At 35.3% G+C, this 19,116-nt stretch overlaps 1 protein-coding gene across 1 annotated transcript; it reads right to left on the bottom strand.

Moving 5' to 3' along the window:
* Window positions 1-2,496: 2,496 nt before the first annotated feature.
* LOC124371398 (zinc finger MYM-type protein 6-like) lies at window positions 2,497-18,435 on the bottom strand. The gene is made up of 6 exons (XM_046829729.1): window positions 18,390-18,435; window positions 17,114-17,325; window positions 15,507-15,744; window positions 14,779-15,415; window positions 2,999-3,135; window positions 2,497-2,576 (listed from the first exon to the last, which is right to left on the bottom strand). Exons 1-6 carry the CDS (start codon window positions 18,433-18,435, stop codon window positions 2,497-2,499), a joined length of 1,350 nt encoding a protein of 449 aa, XP_046685685.1.
* Between the last annotated feature and the right edge of the window lie 681 nt (window positions 18,436-19,116).

Below are 19,116 nucleotides of genomic sequence, written 5' to 3'. Positions count from 1 at the left end.
AGAGCAAAAAGTCACTGGACCTTTTTTGTAGTTCATTTCATTCCTGATTATGAATTTTTCGTCAGATCCGAGCTAGCTCTAACGGTTCGCCCGCTAGCGGCCTTACAAAAAAGTGCCTGCAGGGGTAAAAAATGCATGAATTTTCTCGAATTTTTTTGAGGGGTTTCAAAGTAAAAAAGTCCGGTTTTCAGACTTTTCCTCCGGGTCATATTGTGAAAGGTACCTGCGTCCCAAATTTCAAGTTTCCAGCACTTCTAGAACTATGTTAGAATTTGTATCTATCCATCAGTCAGTGAGTGAGTTACACATGCGGCTGTATAAGTATTTAGATAACCGTTAGATACGAGAAAAGTGACTGGACCTTTCTTGTCGAAAATTTAATTTTCTCTTTCGATTGTGCCCTCAGATCTGATCTACGACCTATGGTTTAGCCAGAAATGAGCTCGGGAGAAAAGTCTGCACGGGTCAGCTATCTTGAATTGTTTAGTATAAACATAATAAAAACCGACCTCAAGGCAGTATTTTAAGTCGAACAGGGGGTTTAATATCAACCAGGAGACTATCTAGTCAAGGCGAGAAATTCCCTGGGTGGGTGATTAATGTTAAGGAGGTTAAGACAAGAGGGGGTTTAATTTCGTCAGCATATTGTCTGGTCATATGAACAAATTCCCAGGGGGGGGGGTGTTAACGTTACCGGGGGATAAGTCTCCAGGGGGTTATCTGGTCATACCAGGATCTTCCCAGGGGGGGGGGTTAAGAGATTGGTGACTGGTAAAATTCGGACATGAGGTCATGGCAAGGAAATTCCCTGGGGGGGTTTAATGTTACCAGGGGGGTTAAACACATCAGGGGGTTGAATGTACAGGAGGTTATCAGGTCATACCAGGAAATCCCCGGGGGGGGTTAAATATTACCGGGGGTTAATGACACACTTGGGCCTTTTTTAGAGGGTATTGTGTCTGTGAACATAATAAATTTCCTCTGTCCCTATCTACTATTGACGCTTTAGCTAACGCTCAGCCAACTCCGAAGTCACTGAACCTTTTCTGTAGATCACGTGATTTTCCTAAATCCCGTTTAAAATTTGTTTTGAGTTACGACCAACCGTTTAGCCGCTATCAAGCCCGGAATGTAAATTTTTAGGCGAAAATGTCCAATATTTTCACTTAATCGCGTTTTGCGGTCAAACTAAGGGAAATATAGTAAAAAGTCACTGGACCTTTTTTGTAGGTCATCTTATTTCCTAAATAAAACGTTAGTCTTATTTTGACCTCCGACCAATGGTTTCGCCGCTATCGACCCCAAAAACAAAAGTTTCGCGTAAAAAGTTACAACAAAATTGTACATAATCACGTTTTTCGGCCAAACCAATCGAGATAGGGCAAAAGATTACTGGACCTTTTCTGTAGATCGCGCAATTTGCTAATTTGATGGGTCAATCAGATTTGAGCTACGACCAAACGGTTCGGCCGCTATCGGGCTTGAAACATTATTTTTATCGAAAAAATCTCTGGAATTTCAAATGTTCGAGCGTTTTGTCGCTTAACCATGGAAGATAGAGCAAAAAGTCATTAGACCTTTTTGTGTAGTTCACTTCATTCCTGACCATGAATTTTCCGTCAGATCCGAGCTAGCTCCAACGGTTCGCCCGCTATCGGGCTTTTTACAAAAAATGCCTGCAGGGGTGAAGAATGCGCGATTTTTTGGGAATTTTTTTGAGGGGGTTGAAAATGAAAAATTCTCACTTTTCGGGATTTTCCTGGTGGTTACACGTGGAAAAGCTATCTGTGTACCAAATTTCAAGTCTCTAACTCATCTGGAAGTAGGTTAGAATTAGTATACGTGAGTGAGTGAGTGAGTCAGTCAGTCAGTTACACATGCGGTTGTATATATATTAGATATAATATATATATATATATATATATATATATATATATATCGAAGAAAAAGACTTCATATAAATCCTTTAATATTTCGACTTTATTGTCGTTTTCAAAAAGGTACAACAAGTTTATATATTTTTCTTAATGGATTGAAAAGGAGTGTGGTTCGTGTTGGATTATCAAGATAATTATTTTGCATTTAAATATTGTCAAGTTGCAGTTGCGAAGAACCGAGTTGACAACACCCCTCCGGGGGCTGCTGGCATGCAACCCGTCATGTCTATATACGACTACCCGTGGGTAGCAAGCATCTGCAGGCTCTGCAGTTCGTGGTTCACCAGGGCTGTGGACCTAAGGGCGCACCACGAGGCCCAACACGTTGACGCGCCTCTCCGCTTCCAGTGCACTAAGTGTGATTGACTCCACAGAAGGTGGAATGGTGTGGCGACGCACTACAGCAGGTGTAGGGGAGCACCCGCGGCGGCCGAAGCACATGTTGCACATGTGGAAGGAAGTTTTCAAGCCAGGCCGGCCTCACGATCCACCGAAACGTATGCCAACCGGATGCCCGGAATGCGGAGAGGCTCGCCCCCCCCCCCTTCCCCACCGATCCTTAGGGCGTCCTACCTGTGGTCGGAGGAGGAGGACAGCGTGCTAATACAGCGCTACAGGGAATTCCGTGCGAGGGGAAAGCTACAGGGATATTCACATTATATCGCTATGTGTTTACCAAAGAAAACCGACCGGCAAGTCCGGGATCGGAAAAAAAACACTCAAAGAGGCGGGCATATTATTAGAACCGCCAAAGGCAGAACAACAGCCCTTTGTATATAATATAATATATATATATATTATAATATTATATAATAATATAATATAATATATATAATATAATATATAACATAATATAATATAAACTTTTTGTACCTTTTTGAAAACGACAATAAAGTCGAAATATTAAAGGATTTATATGAAGTCTTTTTCTTCTATTGTTTAAAGAAGCCTCTGAGCATTTATTTTCTGCATACAGTATATATATAGATCTACCGATCAAACTTTCTACAGATATTTGTTTCGCATTAGTTCCGGAATATGTTTTGGTGATTTGTACTGACCGTGACAATACACAATATAGTACGAAGAACTAACAGCTTCATGCTTCTGGTATTTTTCGGTGTATAAATCCAGTTTCTTGACTGCATCAGGTTGCCAACTGCTGGCTACAAGAGTCAGCTTACACTCAACATGAAAACTGAAAACCAAACTCATCGAGTGCTTAGGTTCCTTAAACTATACAATGGAACCTTATTTCTGTGATAATGTTCAACGCCTCTAGTTCTTTGCAGTCTTCTTGATGTATTTTAGTAGGGTTTTCGTGCCAAAAGTGTAGTGCGCAGCGTTTGAATAGCTAGATCTTAGGCTTAAGCTTCGAAAATTGTCAACTCACAATACAATACAATACAATACAATATACTTTATTGCCAGAAACAATTTTAACATTGCATAGCATGCGTCACATAATAATAATTGTATATTCATTAAAATAATGAAATGTCTTATGCTAACGATTTAATTTTTAAAATATTGTAAACAATATCGATTTTAGTTAACAATAAAATTTGTCAAGCAGTAAAATTAATATATAATAAAAATAACTTTGGATATCAGCGCCCCTGTACTACCGCACATTGGAGCTAGTGAGATGGTCCATGAATTCACCAACTGTATAAAAAGAATGAGACACTAAAAAGTGTCGCAATGTAATTTTGAACCGATTTAGATCATTTATTGATTTTATTTCTTCAGGGAGCCCATTTAGAAACTTTATGCCGGCTTGAGAAGGAAGTTGCTCGTATCTTCTCAATCTATGCTGAGCAGGTCTGACATTTTCTCGATACCTCGTATCGTAGTTGTGAATGTCACGACCTCGAACCATTTGGCTCTTAAACCGACAATGTACAGTAGTCTCCAGTATATACAAACATGGCAATGTTAGTATTTTGAGCTCCCTAAATGAATTTCTACACGACTCTCTAAAGTTTAATTTAGCAATAATTCTAATAGCTCTCTTCTGTAAGACAAAAAGTCTGTGGAAGTCGCCATTTGAACAGCCACCCCACAATATAATACCGTAGGATAAATGTGGGTGGACCAAACCGTAATATGCAATTTTCATTATTTGATCTGAACAGTATTCGGCAAGACCTCTCAAGAGATAAATATTACTTGATAGTTTCCCACAAACACTGTCCACATGGTTCCTCCAAGTCAACCCTCTATCGAGGTATATTCCCAGGAGTTTCGTACAGTCAACTTCATCCAGGACCTTGTCGTCCAACATCACAGTAGGTCTGTACTGAAATGGTGCAGTGCTTCCACCAAAAAACCATGTAATATGTTTTCGAACAATTAAGTTTCAAGTTTATGTTTTCAAAGTATTGTGTATATACATTTAATTCTTCGTAAGCTTGAATTTCAACTTGAAATTTTGACTTGCATGTGAAAGAGAGAGTCGTGTCATCTGCATATTGGACTATGTGTCCTTTATGAATCTTTGAATTCAAATTGTTTACGTACACCAGGAACAAAACTGGTCCGAGGATGGACCCCTGAGGGACCCCATATCTAAGACTGGTTGTACGTGAAAATGAATTTTGAACTGATACTTGTTGTTTTCTATCGGAGAGGTATGACTGAAGCCACTTTAGCGGCAAACCTCTAATACCGTTACTGTGCAATTTGTTGAGTAGAATGGTGTGATCCACACAATCGAAAGCCTTAGTCAAGTCAAGGAAAACGCTGAGCGTTACTGTTTTCTTGTCCAAGCTATCAACAATCAGCTCAATTAAGTGCGTGATTGCATCGATTGTGGATTTACCTCGCCTAAAGCCAAACTGATTTGGAGATAATATATTATTTTTCTCAAAAAATTTTAGCATCCTACTTATGAAAAGTTTTTCAAAAACCTTCCTTAGCACTGGTAGGATTGAGATTGGCCGATAATTATTTACTTTCAACGGATCATGTTTCTTAAAAATTGGAATTACTACAGCTCTTTTCAGTGCCGTAGGAAACATGCCTTCTTGGAAAGATGTATTGATTATCATTGTCAGTGGTTTCAGCAGAGGCATGTAACATTGCTTGAAAAGCCATGTCGACACGCCATTTACGTCAGTTGACTTCGACACCCTTAGAGAACGCATCACGCCAGCCACTTCCTCCTCACCAATCGGCTCATATATTTTACGTAACATTAAAAAGTGATATTTTCATTTTTTATTATTCTCTTCTCGTGTAACGTAAAACGGATAGGAGACTCGTATCGTAAGAGTACACGTTAATGTATATTCCAGTACGCTTCTCATAAATCTTGACATTATAATGACTAACGGGAATGTACATCTATCTCGTGCTTAAATCGTTGGTAAGTTTGCATTCGTTCAGGCTTTGCTTGCCAGTACACGGGAAACATTGCGGCAAGGATGGACCTTACGCAACATTTCTATGTTCGTTACGTTTATGACAGCATATTTAACTACGGTCTTTTTAGGGACTTCCATGTAACTAGACCCCCTGAGTAGTTTTTAACTGTATTTCCTTAATTCCAGATTCCTTGGCGTAAAACTTGTCCATTTCAGAAAACAGTTTTCCCCTGCTACTTTAATGTATTCGGTAATGTCTTTAGCCGGGAGATAACTGTGTTTTCAGTCTTTAATTTAATCTTTTTCAATGCGTTTTTATCACTAGCCGGTGCCATACACTCGGCTTCTAACACAAGGTTGACATTGATGATGTGTTCTCTGGCGTGCTGTGCGATTTTGCAAGTCACTTCTCTGAGTCATTCCAGAAACGCAGTAGGGTTTTGGATTCCATGATGGTTTTCAACGACACAGGTTTTTATGCGACCCTTGAATCCTTTGTTTATTTCTTTAGTCTAGTTATCGATTCAACGGCACACGTACTACCTATCGGCAATTGGAATGGTACTTTCGAGCAAGGTTCTACAACGGTACCTGGAGATGATATTTAATCATGCTTATCCTTTATGGGAACACACTCTAGACAGGAACACTTGATCTAGTGACGAGTCAAGTTAAAATGGTTACCAGTCGTTTGCAATATATACAAGTTTTTTTGTTATATACCTCCTTGACAGCAATGAATGTTGGAAGCCGTTATTAATTTGTTGCAGTTTGCCCATTCTTTTTAACATCTGTGACAGGACTGGTACTTCAAAAATTTCACAATTTCAAATTGATTTTCTGTTTTTAGGGCCAAAATTAAAGAAAATGTTAAGTAGTAGGACAAAACTAAAAGTAAAACGCTCTAGGGTAACCGTTTTCAAGACATAAGCCATTTTTTATAACGGAACCGGAGATTTTCCAAAAATAGCAAGTTTAAAATCTTAAGAGTCCAACACTTAGAGATGGATTTACGTAATAGAACGACATCTTGTATCACGTGATCAGAAACGTCAAGATTTTTAGATTTTCGCCAAAAATACTGAGCTTAATAGCGTAATGTTCGAAAGCTGTAAAATTTCCTCCATTTAATTATAAATACCCTACAGTGAGGGGGACATTCCCTCACCAGTGACGAGACCTAATTTCTTGTTTTATCCTCGTCTCTGGGAAATTGGTTGATCCGCTTATATGTATTACTTATATTTTTCTTAAAATATTTTGCTTTACATTTAGTGATAAATTATAAAAACATTAAGGATGTAAAGTCTCCTCATTTTAAGTTATTTAAACTAAATGTATAGAGTTGATATGGTAAGTTTAACAGGTTATATGTATCCTAAACCAACTCTATCATATTCATGGGATCAACAGAATGTTTGATTTTCTGCAATAGTTTGTGAAGAGTGTAGAGGCAAGTATTAAGGCTGCGTAATGAAGAATACGTTGGTAATGATTCGCCACGCCTAGGAAGGACCTCCGTAACTTTCGTGTGTAATTGGCGATTGCACTAATATTATCTTTGGTTTGGTGAAGACCATTTTCATTAAACATATGTTCTAAATATTTTTTAGCAAAATTACATTTACATCTATTTAGTCTGAGCCCTTTCCTTTCCAGCTTTTCTAAACACAGCACTCAGTCGTTCCATTAGTTCTTCTCGTGTCCTTCAACGATGATATAACCAAGAAATGCCTTTACTCCAGTTAACCCATGCAGAATCATCGTCATATTACGGTTCCAGATTGATGATGCGACACTCAAACCAAAAATAATCGATTAAAACAATATCGTGCTCGGGCCATCGATTTTCATGTGAACGTAAGTATTGTTGATATTTAGTCTGCAGAAATACTTTCCACCATTCATTTCTGAAAATATATCTTCGATTAAGGGTGTTTTGAAATTATCATATTTAACGAGCTTGTTCAGATAAACCTTATAAATCAACGTCAGTCAATAAGTACATCTCCTGTCAAATGACCTTCTGGTACTCTTGGGGCCCCTATTCTGAATGCTAAACTTTAGTTATGATATCTACTTCCTCCAGTCGATCGAGTTCTTTCTCAAATTTCTCCCTGAGACTATAGAGAACTTGTTGAATTATAAAGAAAACTAGATTCGCACCCCCTTTCAGTATAAAATGTTCTTTTAGACAAGACCTTTGCCTTCTACCGATAATATTCTATATACACTTTGTTCTATATCAAATCTGGTTCGCTTTTAATGGGCGGGTTTAAGATGCTAGCCCATTAAAACATTATTTCTGTCAGCCATTATCTACAAAATATAAGCTTCAACCCTCACTTTAATAACGTTGTTTAACAAAATATCTATAGTTCTTTTAGTTAAATTCTATAAAAGCTACTCACATCTGTTCGATTGTTTACCCGGTAAAGTGGAAAGTTTAACGTTAGTTTGGAAAAAAATTTAAACAATACAGTATATTCCAAACGAGTCATATTAATCGTACTTAGAGCTTCAATATTTTCCATTTCAATTTTATCAATCTTACCATCCACTATCAGTTGAACTATAGTTTATTATTTACATCCCTATGTTCTTGTTAATTTGGTAAGGTTCCTCTTCGGAACTAGTTTCCACATCAGCTTGAAGAAATACACTGCCACTTTAATTTGTTTCTACAGATACGGACGATGTAACCAAGCTTGCTACGAAATTTGCAAGTTTCACCAATGGCCCTACAGTTCTTAGGTTGGTGCGCAATATTTTCACACTTATAAAATCTTTCAGTGGGTTGATCACTTGTTGGTTTCGGTGCGTTTTTGGAAAGAGACCTTCGTGCATCAGGCAAATCTGTGGTTTCTCGTAAATCCCGAGAAATTAATTGTTTTATATGCACGAAATGAACTGACTCAAATTGTTTCACTAACTCTCTCTAAAATTTAGCAAGCTCAAAATACTAGCTAATTTTACGATTTTTTAAACAAGTTTTAGTAAAGTATTATGCAATAACATAGTTTCTGAATCTTAAAAAATTTTTAATTTAACAATTCTGACATCGACTCTAAACACCTGCAGTTAAATTAACAATTTTGTAGTCAATTGCTTTAGTTCAGCGGCAAATTGTGTCATTGGTTCCACATAAAATTGGACTTTACAGATGAATATGTGATGTCTATCCAAGAAATTAGTTTGCGGTTGCCCAAGAAATCTTCCAAAATTTGTGCTAGGTCTGAGTCCGTTGTCTCCTTCAGATCTCCTTGTGCACAGAGGTCATACAGCATTTGATGTAGGAGAAGTGCATGAAATAAGAGGTCCAATTTCCGTTTTTCGACCTTGATGTTCTTAATTTCCAAAAAAAACAATCCCAGAGTTTCATAATTCCTTTTAAAGTTTCTTCGCCGTTAAAGGTGATGAAATGAATGTTACTGTAGATTTATCTTCACTCTGTGTAGAAATTTGAATATTCACCTTTCTTTTATTACCAGCATCCAAACACATAATATTCCAATATGCATAGCTCTACGTGTGAGTTGAAAATAGAGTTCTAGCACTTCACAATGGAAGGCGATCTCTAACGTAATATGAAAACACATATTTTTCAATTATCTCTTGCAGACATTCGTCGTTCACAGATTTCATGGGCAGCAAATGACTTGTCGTCTAAGTCCTGTAATGTCAAGTTATTAACATCTAATTCGTATATCTGCGACTATCTTCTACAAATAGAACGTGTAAGCGTGCTGGATAAAACTTGTTTTCGACTTATTTCTGTTTAGACTCGTCGCCAATTACTATATAAAAAACGAAAAAACTTTGGACATGTTTATTACTAACACAACTCACGAGATTTTTACAATAATCGAACATATTTCTTGTCTTGTCAACAATCTATAACATATGTTTGTAATTATATAATCATATAACTCAAAGAGATTACACATTAGAGGTTAAATCGGTGTTCGGTTTAAATAATGCACTTTTAATACATTTTTAATCACTGTCCCTATACATGCCACCTAAAGTGAAGAAGAATAGAAAATATTTACTCAATTTTTATTATTTGTAGTCATTAAATAGATAATTTACGTGTTTATTTGTATCAGGACCAAAAAAAATGTTGAAGAAGCTTATAAACACGGCACATTATATAAATAAAAGATGCCTGATTGGAGTGAGTTGGTTTTTATCCAAGACAAAATTATGATTAAAATAATTTATTTTATTTGCACTTTAAGCTTTCAAACTCAATCGTCTTCGGGAATTCATACGTGAAAACATTTGAACCCTTGGTTTGTTGTCAGAGAAACCAGTATTTTGTGTACTTATAATATATCCAGCAGTTACTTGTTGTTCATACGCAATTTTAAAAAGCCACTCCTTATCCTACTTATCAAATCATTTATTATGTAATAAGATTGAAATACTCTAAAATTGTTCAAACCTAAGTATGCGTACAACAGACACATATTTGTTTAGTACTTATAGTTAAAAGCATCATAGTTTTACCGGAACTCTACATACAATTTGCAAGTGTATGAGCATTTCTGGTTCGAAATATTTATATTCCAAACGTCATATGCTTTATACACGCTAAATTTACTTAGTAGCCTCGGTAAAGAATACAAATATATAGGTCTCAGAAAGCTACTTCAGTCAAAAAGGGTCTACTTCTATCCCTTGTTATATAGTTTCAGTGTAAAATATTTCCAGTACCAAATTATAGTCTGTCTTGTGGTCTCGACGAAAAAGATATATACTTACTCAGGTCTGAAGAGCCTACTTTGGTTAAAAGGTGTCTACTACCAATCGTAAGAAATCACACGAAATTTCCTTATTGCCCTGATCTATATGCGTTCTTAGCTCTCAGAAATCCAAATAGGTCAACGCTAAACTACTTTTGGTCTTAGGTATTTCCAGTACCATAGTCGAGGTTGCCTTGTTTTCTCGGTGAAGAAAATATACACCAATATTAGGGCTATTAGCTAGGGCATATTACGGTATTGGAAGAAATCCTACTTACTATCTATCTACTTGCGGTATAAGGTATAAATCCTTAGTAAGTTCATGCAAATTTCCAGAATAACCATGTTTAAGATTTTGCGTTGTAAATTCCTATTGTTGTCGAACTGTATTCTGGAAAATAATGGAATGATTATGTAGAAATTCTTAATTAGGTCTTAATTTTGTATTTAATACCTGTAATACAATAGCAATGAAGAACTGTGCCGTTAATATTCGGTCCAATTTAAATTGCTTATTTAATAACCTTTTTATTTATAAATCTTTGATAATTTTTAAATGTTTTACTATGGATCCGGCAGACTGCGCTACGACACTTAATACAATGTGACCTGATACCTAACAGCTGTTAACACTTTCAGCTGAAGTTCATCAAACAGGCAAAAAGACATCTGTTAACATTTAAATTTGTAAAAATATTAAATTGTTGTATAGTGCTTCGTCAGTAGTGAATGCGGATTGCAAAGACTGTTATCTAATTTTTAATATAATTTTTAATGTAATTTTAATTTAATTTTTAATATAATTTTAAGACTTATTATCTAACTATACATTATAATTGCACCAATGATTACTAAACGATCTAATTCTATTGAAATATTATTTCAACGATGTTGTAAAAAATATCTTATTTCATAAGGCTGTGAATGTTTGCAAATAAGTTAATCAAATGTGGTTAGCTCACTTACAATAATTGTGTATGGCATGTTTACTGTAATTAATGAAAATCAAATGTTAACACACTCTTCCCTTTCTTCCCCTCAGTGAAAACATCAAAATCAATTAAGCACTAGATATAAAACTATTTAGATTCCAAAAGCAACATAGGTAATCGTTTTCTTTGTTAGTGGAACACCATAATTCAATTGTGAAACCGTAAATAAAAATTAGAGCGGGAGTGAATTTAAACGTCTGAAACAGACCCTTATTTACCGCAGAGACGTTTTAGTTGTACGATATACTTTCGTCATTTGGACACAAATGTAAATATAACATTTGAAATGTCTTAGACCGAAAACAGATTAGAAGTGTTGGTAATAGACGATTTTTGACTCACTCAGATCTTGAAAACCAACATATGTATATATTTTGTAGAAGTAAATAAATTAGGCCGGAAGTGAATTTAATCAGATGGACCTAACTCTTTATTACCGCAGTAGTTTTTAAGTAGTACCAAATTACATATTTTCTTTTTGCAACAAAGAGGCAAACTATAACTGTCACTTGAACTATTTTTTATCGAAAGTAAATTAAAAGAGCCGAAATAAGACGCTTTATTATTGAATTTGGTATATATTTTCTTTATCGGAGCACAAGGGAAACTCTACATTCGTATTGGAAATAATACAGTGAATTTAATTAAGGAGACGGAACTTGATACTTTATATCCAAATTATTAGTTTATCGAGAAATATATGTAAAGAAAGTGTTCTGAAATATGTATCAAAGAATAAATGATTTTTCTCTACGACATTAGGGCTGATGATCAAGTTGTAAACATTTCCATAAGAAATGGGTTGCAGCAAAAACATTGTATTTATTAAAAGAACCTGTCAGAAAGTAATTAACAAAGTTCTATATAAACACTATATTTGTTTTTATTTAATCTCATTTAAGCCTCAGCGTCAGCTATGCCAGCTTCGAAGTGCATTGGTTTTTTTATTAAAGTACAAAGTACATGATTGGACCTCCCCGGGATTTGAATATTTTGGCCTCAGAATCGAGGCTATAACCATTAGTCTACGGAGAAGGACATAAACAATATAATATTACAACACAATCATATGTTTAATCAATTTAATTACCTTTTTGAAAAGTATTGGTATTTATAGTTTTGAAAGCGTAGATTAACCACAAAATTAACATGAACACCAAGATAATTTACATCAAAGATAAGCTTAATTCCATTCTTAAACTGCACAGAATGCAGTATATTGTCTTCGGGTTTAAGTTTTCCTCTAAACCGGCCTAAAATCGTGTAATTATTTATAAAATAGTCAGAGAAATTTAATAAATTATCATGGAATGTTGGAGGGAAATTATAATTAAAACTATTTCACTCTATGAAGTCAGGGCCCAAAAAAACTGTTTAAGAAAACTTATATCTAAAATGGATCATGAGATTGGAATAGCTTTAAGTGACTATCATTTATTTCAGGAGCGTTTAAAATGTCATACAAAAAGCATACATGAATATAAAGTGTCCTGTTTTCAATAGGAAATTGCGTGCAAAGCCGTGGATAACTACTAGTTTTATTATAAATTTGCTTAATATGTGCCATCAAATTCGTCTAACTTCAGCTGAAAGCGTCAACAGCTGTTTAATTGCATTTAAATTAATACAAAAACATAAATACCACCATTTTCCAAAATTATAAATTACTGTGGGTATCTTTTACTAATCTTTCTCATTCAACAAACCTTCATTGGATTTCAATGGTATTTTAGACAAAAATTAATTAATTCACTATTATTAATTTTTATTGATCTTAACTTTATTGCACATACGAATACATATAGACAAGAGGGTAGTTACAGGGTAAGTCAGCTCATTAGAATCATTGCTGAAATTTAATAAAAAATCATTCATTGGTCATGCCTGAAATCGTGTAATTTAACTTCTAACACTGTCATTTGTGAATATATTTTAAATATATTGTACATAAAGGTTATATTTATAACAAGGACTATATTTATTTAAAAAAGTATTACTCTCACATAAGAGTTTTTAGAATTACAGAAAATTGATAACCCTATTGGATTTATTTTTAAAGATTTACGCATGACACAAAATAATTATGATCGAGAGCATATGTTTGATACTTTATTCACCTACGAAGGTGAGACCTGTTTCAGGTAAATAAAATACATTTAACTTATTCAATCTTTTAACAAGGCCCAATAAATGTAAATAACGTAATTTATATTTATTGGATTATATTTTGTAAATATATCAATCGAGGGGCTGGAATAATGTCATTTATGACTGTCCTTTTGTTAACAAGACATCCTAAAACAGTATAACATACAGACTTGAAATTTCCCTTACGCTTAATTTCTATATGAGCGAAATTGTGTTTCATGATAATTCATGAAAAAAAGGATGATGCCTTAACCAGCAAAAGCGCTTTTAAAATAAATTTATTGCGGAGGTATGAAAAATGTCTTTTTAATTAAAACCAACTCACTTCCACCAAGAATACAAAGCAGAAAATGATAATTCATGTAACTGCATAGGATTTAGCTAAGGGTTAGCAAATAGTTATAGATTAAATTTACGGGTAACCATGGTAATAACGAGAAAGTATCACGATAAGTAAATTTTTAAGCAAACTCAGTTTATATATATTTAATTTCATCACGTGACATTGTAAATAAGTAGCCTACTAAAAATTATATATAGCCTCGAATTTTTGCATGAAATATCAGTAAAACCTATGATACGTGGGGTGGAGTACTTCTACCACGCCAATATTTGAAACAGTTAAAAAAAATTATGGTTGCCTGTAAAGTCGGTTTTACGGGCGAAGATTTTACGTGACAACGTCTTTTTCTCGGTAGAATATTTATTGATATGAATATTATTAAATTGCACAATAGGAACAAGGAATTGAATGAAAATAAGAATTGCACAAATTTTTAACTATAGAAATATATTTTGTTTACTAAAACATTGTACATAATTTGAAATTAATTAAAATTTGTTATTGTAAATGGTAAAGTTGAATAAAACATTTACTAAAATTGGAATTTGAAATTCTTGCTAAACACAGTTAAATTCTAACTCCGCGCGTGGTGATTGGTCGGTTTAGTTCGTTTGTTTGGTCGCACTGTTATGACAGGTTAGAGCAGAGGTTCCCAAACTTTTTTGGCCCACGGCTCCCTTTGAGTACAGACATGGCTTTGCGGCGCACCTAGTATAATTTATCCGTTTTGCATTGCACTTATATTACAATAATAAAATTTTTAGTATAAAAATTTAATAGTTATTTGTTATTATACTTTACGTAGCATTGTTAATAAGATTGTTAATACTTTTTTAACAACATACCAGGTTTACCTTGTTCTTACAACGGTAAAAAACATCATTAAACACACAAAAGTTGGATTGTACTTGATTTATTGCAAAGAAAAGTAATAATAATAACTTAAAACAACCATAAGAAAAACACGACTCCCTTTTATAAGAAAATTCTATAATAGAAATGAAATGCGAACTTGAAAAAATATACATAAATAACAAAGTCCATAAGTTTCTGTTTCAATGGGACGGATGCGCTTGTTTGTCTTTTATAAGCTCATTCTACCTGGGTGTAAATTTTGATATAGCAACCCGAATTTCCTTTTCAATGTTAAGCTTTGCTCTATACTTGGATTTTATCACTGCAACAGCGGAAAACCACACTCGCAAAGGTAAGAACTTGCCAATGGAATAACTGCACGCAAACCTTTTTTTGCTCAACAGTGGAAAATCGTTTTCAGTACCATTCCAAAACTCAAACAAGCATTGGGACTGAAATTTTGATTTCAATGACAAGTCCGTTGAAATGTCAATTAGCTGTTCTGCTTCTTCATTGCTGAAGTTTTCAGGCATTTCAGTTTGAAAAGGGTCGTTTACCCACTGCTGCGCTTTGATTTCATCTTTTGGCAGGTAGTCTTCAAAATAACTTTGTACTCTAGACAAGTGCTGAGTCAACATTGTTTTCATTTCTTCTTTCAGAGTAAGATCGTTTTCTTTAAGAAACTGATTCAAAGTTGAAAACATCGAACAATCTCCATTCTTCAAACTTTTTTCCCAAAGCATAAGATTCTTGAATGCTTCAACTTTACTGGTCAATTGAAAAATATCCGTATTGTTCCCCTGCAAAGACTTGTTAAGAATGTTCAAACGTTCAAAAATATCTGTCAGGAACGCCAGTTTAAGGAGAAAACTTTCATCAATAAACGTATCAGCAAGAGCATTATTGTCTTCACTCAGAAAAATGTGGATTATTTCTTGCTTCAGCTCAAACAATCTTAGCAGAGAATTGCCCAGAGATAGCCATCGAGCACTGCTATAGTACAAAAGGGACGAGTGTTGAGCGCCTGTGTCATCACATAGTTAAAAAAAACCGGGCTTTCATTGATCTTGTTTTGATAAAATTTATTACTTGGATTACGGTTTTTATAACTGCACTTAACTCTGAACTGAACTTTGCTGCTGCCAGTGCTTCTCCGTGTATAATACAGTGTGTCCAAACAGTGTTTGGGGCTTTTTCCCGAATGCGAGATTGCAGTCCTTGGTAGTGGCCTGACATTGACCGGCCTCCATCAGTACACACCCCAACACAGTCTTCCCAGTTAATATCATTCTCCGCCATAAAATTGTTAACAATATCAAACAACTCTTTACCAGAGATGCCTCCTTCAATTTCCTTACAAAAAAACAAATCTTCTATCAACTGGTTTTCATTCACATACCTAACGTAGCAAATTAAATTATCGTCTTTGTGACTGTCAGTAGCCTCGTCTAATTGAATTCCGAACTCTTTACCTCTCAAACTATTTATAAGCTGGTTGTTAATGTCCTCAGATATGTCATCAACCCTCCTGCTTATTATATTGTTTGACAGAGGAATTTTAAGAAGCTGCTTCCCTGCATCCTCGCCAATCATTATCTTAGCCATGTCAACGGCAGCTGGTAAAATAAGCTCTTCCCCAATTGTGTGAGGTTTTTTTTCATTTTGCAATGTGATATGCCACTTTGAATGAAGCTAAAAGTGCATCGCTGTTAGCTTTGGAATGCTTAAAAAAAGAAGCCTTTTGTTTTACTGCCTCAGTTTCCTTTGTTTTTAAAGAACTCTCTTGGTTTCCCTATCAAGTTTGAGTGGACAGTTTCTAAACACCGTTTTAGTTTACTAGGCAGCATAGATTCGACTGATAAAACCTTCATGCAAACAACACATTGCGGGCGCACTTCATTATTAATTTCAATACAAGAAAAACCAAAATCTAAATACTTATCGTCATATTTTCTGTATTTTGGTTTACGGCTTCCCTCAGCTGCCTCGGCATCGCTCTTTGCAGAAGTTGACGCGGAATCACTACTTTGTTTACTTCCTTGTTCAATTTTATTTGAAGATAAGAATCCTTTTTAAAGAACAATATAATAACCAACACTAAATAAACTGAACAAAACTACAACTTCACTACTTTGATTGTTTACTTCACTTGTGCGACTGTCACATTGTGTAAACATAAACTCGCAACTTAAATCTAAAACATAACCTCAACAGAAGCTAGACTGCAAGTAGTAGTAGCAGACTGTCCGCCGGGAACGTACGACGATTTCCGAAAATACACAAAGGTAGTTCCGTTGCCTAGCAACGAGTTCCAAGAACAGAATGACGTACCGAGATGCAAAGCTCTGTTGTCTGACCTTGCCTAGTTGTTTTGTTTGTGCAACCGGCCGGCTGGGCCAGTAAACTAAGTGTTAAATTACTAAACTTATAAAAATAAGAAATAAACTGTAATCTGCCATAACATTGAATTGTATTTTCAGAACCACATTTTTAAAACATAAACAAAAAAACATCTGATGGATTAATTATAAAAGGCAAAATTAAATCAATCATATGTATCAATTCTCCCCCCCCAACTTCACATTTCAATAGCTGGTCAACATGCCTCCTCCAAACACTTCCATCGTCTATTTTAACTTTGTACAGTAGCGAACTTTCTTTTTCCATAATTGTTCCAAAACTCCACTTGTATCTTGAGTCGACATTGTTCACATGTACGTACCATTTGCTCAATATCTCTGTCAATACTTTTCCACGCGCAAAAACTTCTAGCAAGGATATTCATCTTCTCCATGCCTAGATGTCCAACATGTAGTTCATTTAACACTGAGTGTTGTAAAGCTTCTGGAATCATTATCCTGTAGCCCTTGAATATGCAACCATTTTGTAGTGTTAGTTCGTTGTCGTGGAAACCAAAAGGTTCGACCGTCTCTCCTGTTTCAAGGGCATGTAGTACTGGTTGTAAATATTTATCTTGAGCAGTTGTTCTGGATATAAGCATACTGTCAATCTGCAATGAATCAAGTTGATTAAGTTGAAAAAGGCTGCAATCGTCCACAAAGTTTGTAGTGCTATGTTCAGTAGGAAAACGAGACAAAAAGTCAACGTTGGCATGGTCAGAGGTTCTTCTATATTCAATTGAGTAGTCAAAACCTGATAAAAAATGTGCATAATTGAACAGTCTTGTAGCAGATATTGTTGGAAGGGTTTTGGTGGGACTGAATATTGACACTAACGGTTTATGGTCAGTCACTAAAATGAACTTTCGCCCGTAGCAGTAAGGGAAAAATTTCTTGAGTCCCCAGTAAATACCTGTTGCTTCCTTATCAATTTGACTGTATTTTTGTTCACATTTGGTCAAAGTGCGTGAGGCAAAACTAATTGGCCTCTCACTTCCATCGCTGTATCGATGTGAAAGACAAGCTCCAAGGCCCACTGGAGACGCATCGGTTGCAAGTACTAATGGGAGTTCTGGATTGTAGTGGACAAGTACATTGTTACTGGTTATTTCCGACTTAACCTTCTGAAAGCTTTCTTCACATTTTGAAGTCCACACATAACGGTTGCCTTTCTTCAGTAAATTATTGAGTGGGTGGAGGATTGTTGCTAAATCTTTGATGAACTTGTTGTAATAGTTTGTCAGACCGAGAAATGTTCTAAGTTCACTTATGTTTTCCGGTATTTTGCTGTTCATGATAGACAAGACTTTGTCTTTGGTTTTGTGAAGTCCTTGAGCATCAATAACATGCCCAAGATATTGGATACTCGTTTGAAAAAACTTGCATTTATCTCGGTTCATCTTTAAGTTATTGTTTCTTAATCGTTCTAGAACTTTACTAATCTAGCCAATAATTCTTCAGCTGTTTTACCCTGAACGATAATATCGTCAAAGAAACATTGTACACTAGAAAGTCTCTGCAAGGTTTTGTCCATGAATTGTTGCCAGAGAGATGGTGCTACCTTCACCCCAAACATCAAACGATTTACTTTGTACATACCTTTATGGGTGCTGAGTGTCTGCATGTGTGCACTTTCTTCGTCCATTTTCATGTGGAGGTAAGCATTAGAAATATCCAAGGTACAAAATAATTTTCCTCCGTTCATTTGAGAGAAGATTTCTTCAATCCTGGGTAATGGATGGTTTTCGTCTTTGATCGCTTTGTTTAAAGTCACTTTATAGTCAGCACAAATCCGTGTTTGACCGTTCGGCTTGACATCAGGTACGATGGGTGTTCCCCAGTCTGAATGATCTACTTTTGTTATGATTCCACATTCTTCTAGTCTCGTAAGTTCATTTTCTACTTTACTTCTTAGGGAAAACGGTACTTGTCTTGGTTTTACAAATATTGGCGTCGCGCCATCAGTAAGTCTAAAATGTCCCAGATATTCAGGTATAACACCAATTTTTCCATCAAATAAGTCACTAAATTCACTTAAAAAGTTTCCTAGATTTGAAGTCTGACTCGTTGTAAAACTTTTAATCTCACCCCAATCTAATTTAACTTCTCTCAACCAGTCCCTTCCGAATATGGCGTCAACGTTTTGATCAATTAGGTAAAGTTTTCCAACAAACTTCTGAGTCTTGTACGTGCATTTAACAAATGTTACTCCTTTCGGTTTTATGGTTTCTCCTGTATAAGTTCGAAGTTCAATGTTAGTAGAAAATATTTTCTGTGGGATGGCAAGTTTTTTTAAACTCGTTGTAAGACATTGTACTAAGAGCTG

The sequence above is a fragment of the Homalodisca vitripennis genome, unplaced genomic scaffold (assembly GCF_021130785.1).
Source record: "Homalodisca vitripennis isolate AUS2020 unplaced genomic scaffold, UT_GWSS_2.1 ScUCBcl_1350;HRSCAF=4859, whole genome shotgun sequence".
NCBI classification, from domain to species: domain Eukaryota; kingdom Metazoa; phylum Arthropoda; class Insecta; order Hemiptera; family Cicadellidae; genus Homalodisca; species Homalodisca vitripennis.
The sequence above is the reverse complement of the archived record's forward strand: the minus strand, read 5'-3'. Positions and strand labels throughout refer to the sequence as shown.

Excerpts from the sequence above, each read along its gene's own strand:
- LOC124371398 (XM_046829729.1), bottom strand. The coding sequence starts at position 18,435 with ATGGACGAAGAAAGTGCACACATGCAGACACTCAGCACCCATAAAG. Across the intron at positions 17,326-18,389 it reads GACACTCAGCACCCATAAAG|GAGAGACGGTCGAACCTTTT; the intron begins GTATGTACAAAG and ends CCCTTGAAACAG. Across the intron at positions 15,416-15,506 it reads AAAGTTCAGTTCAGAGTTAA|GCGCTCAACACTCGTCCCTT; the intron begins GTGCAGTTATAA and ends GTGATGACACAG.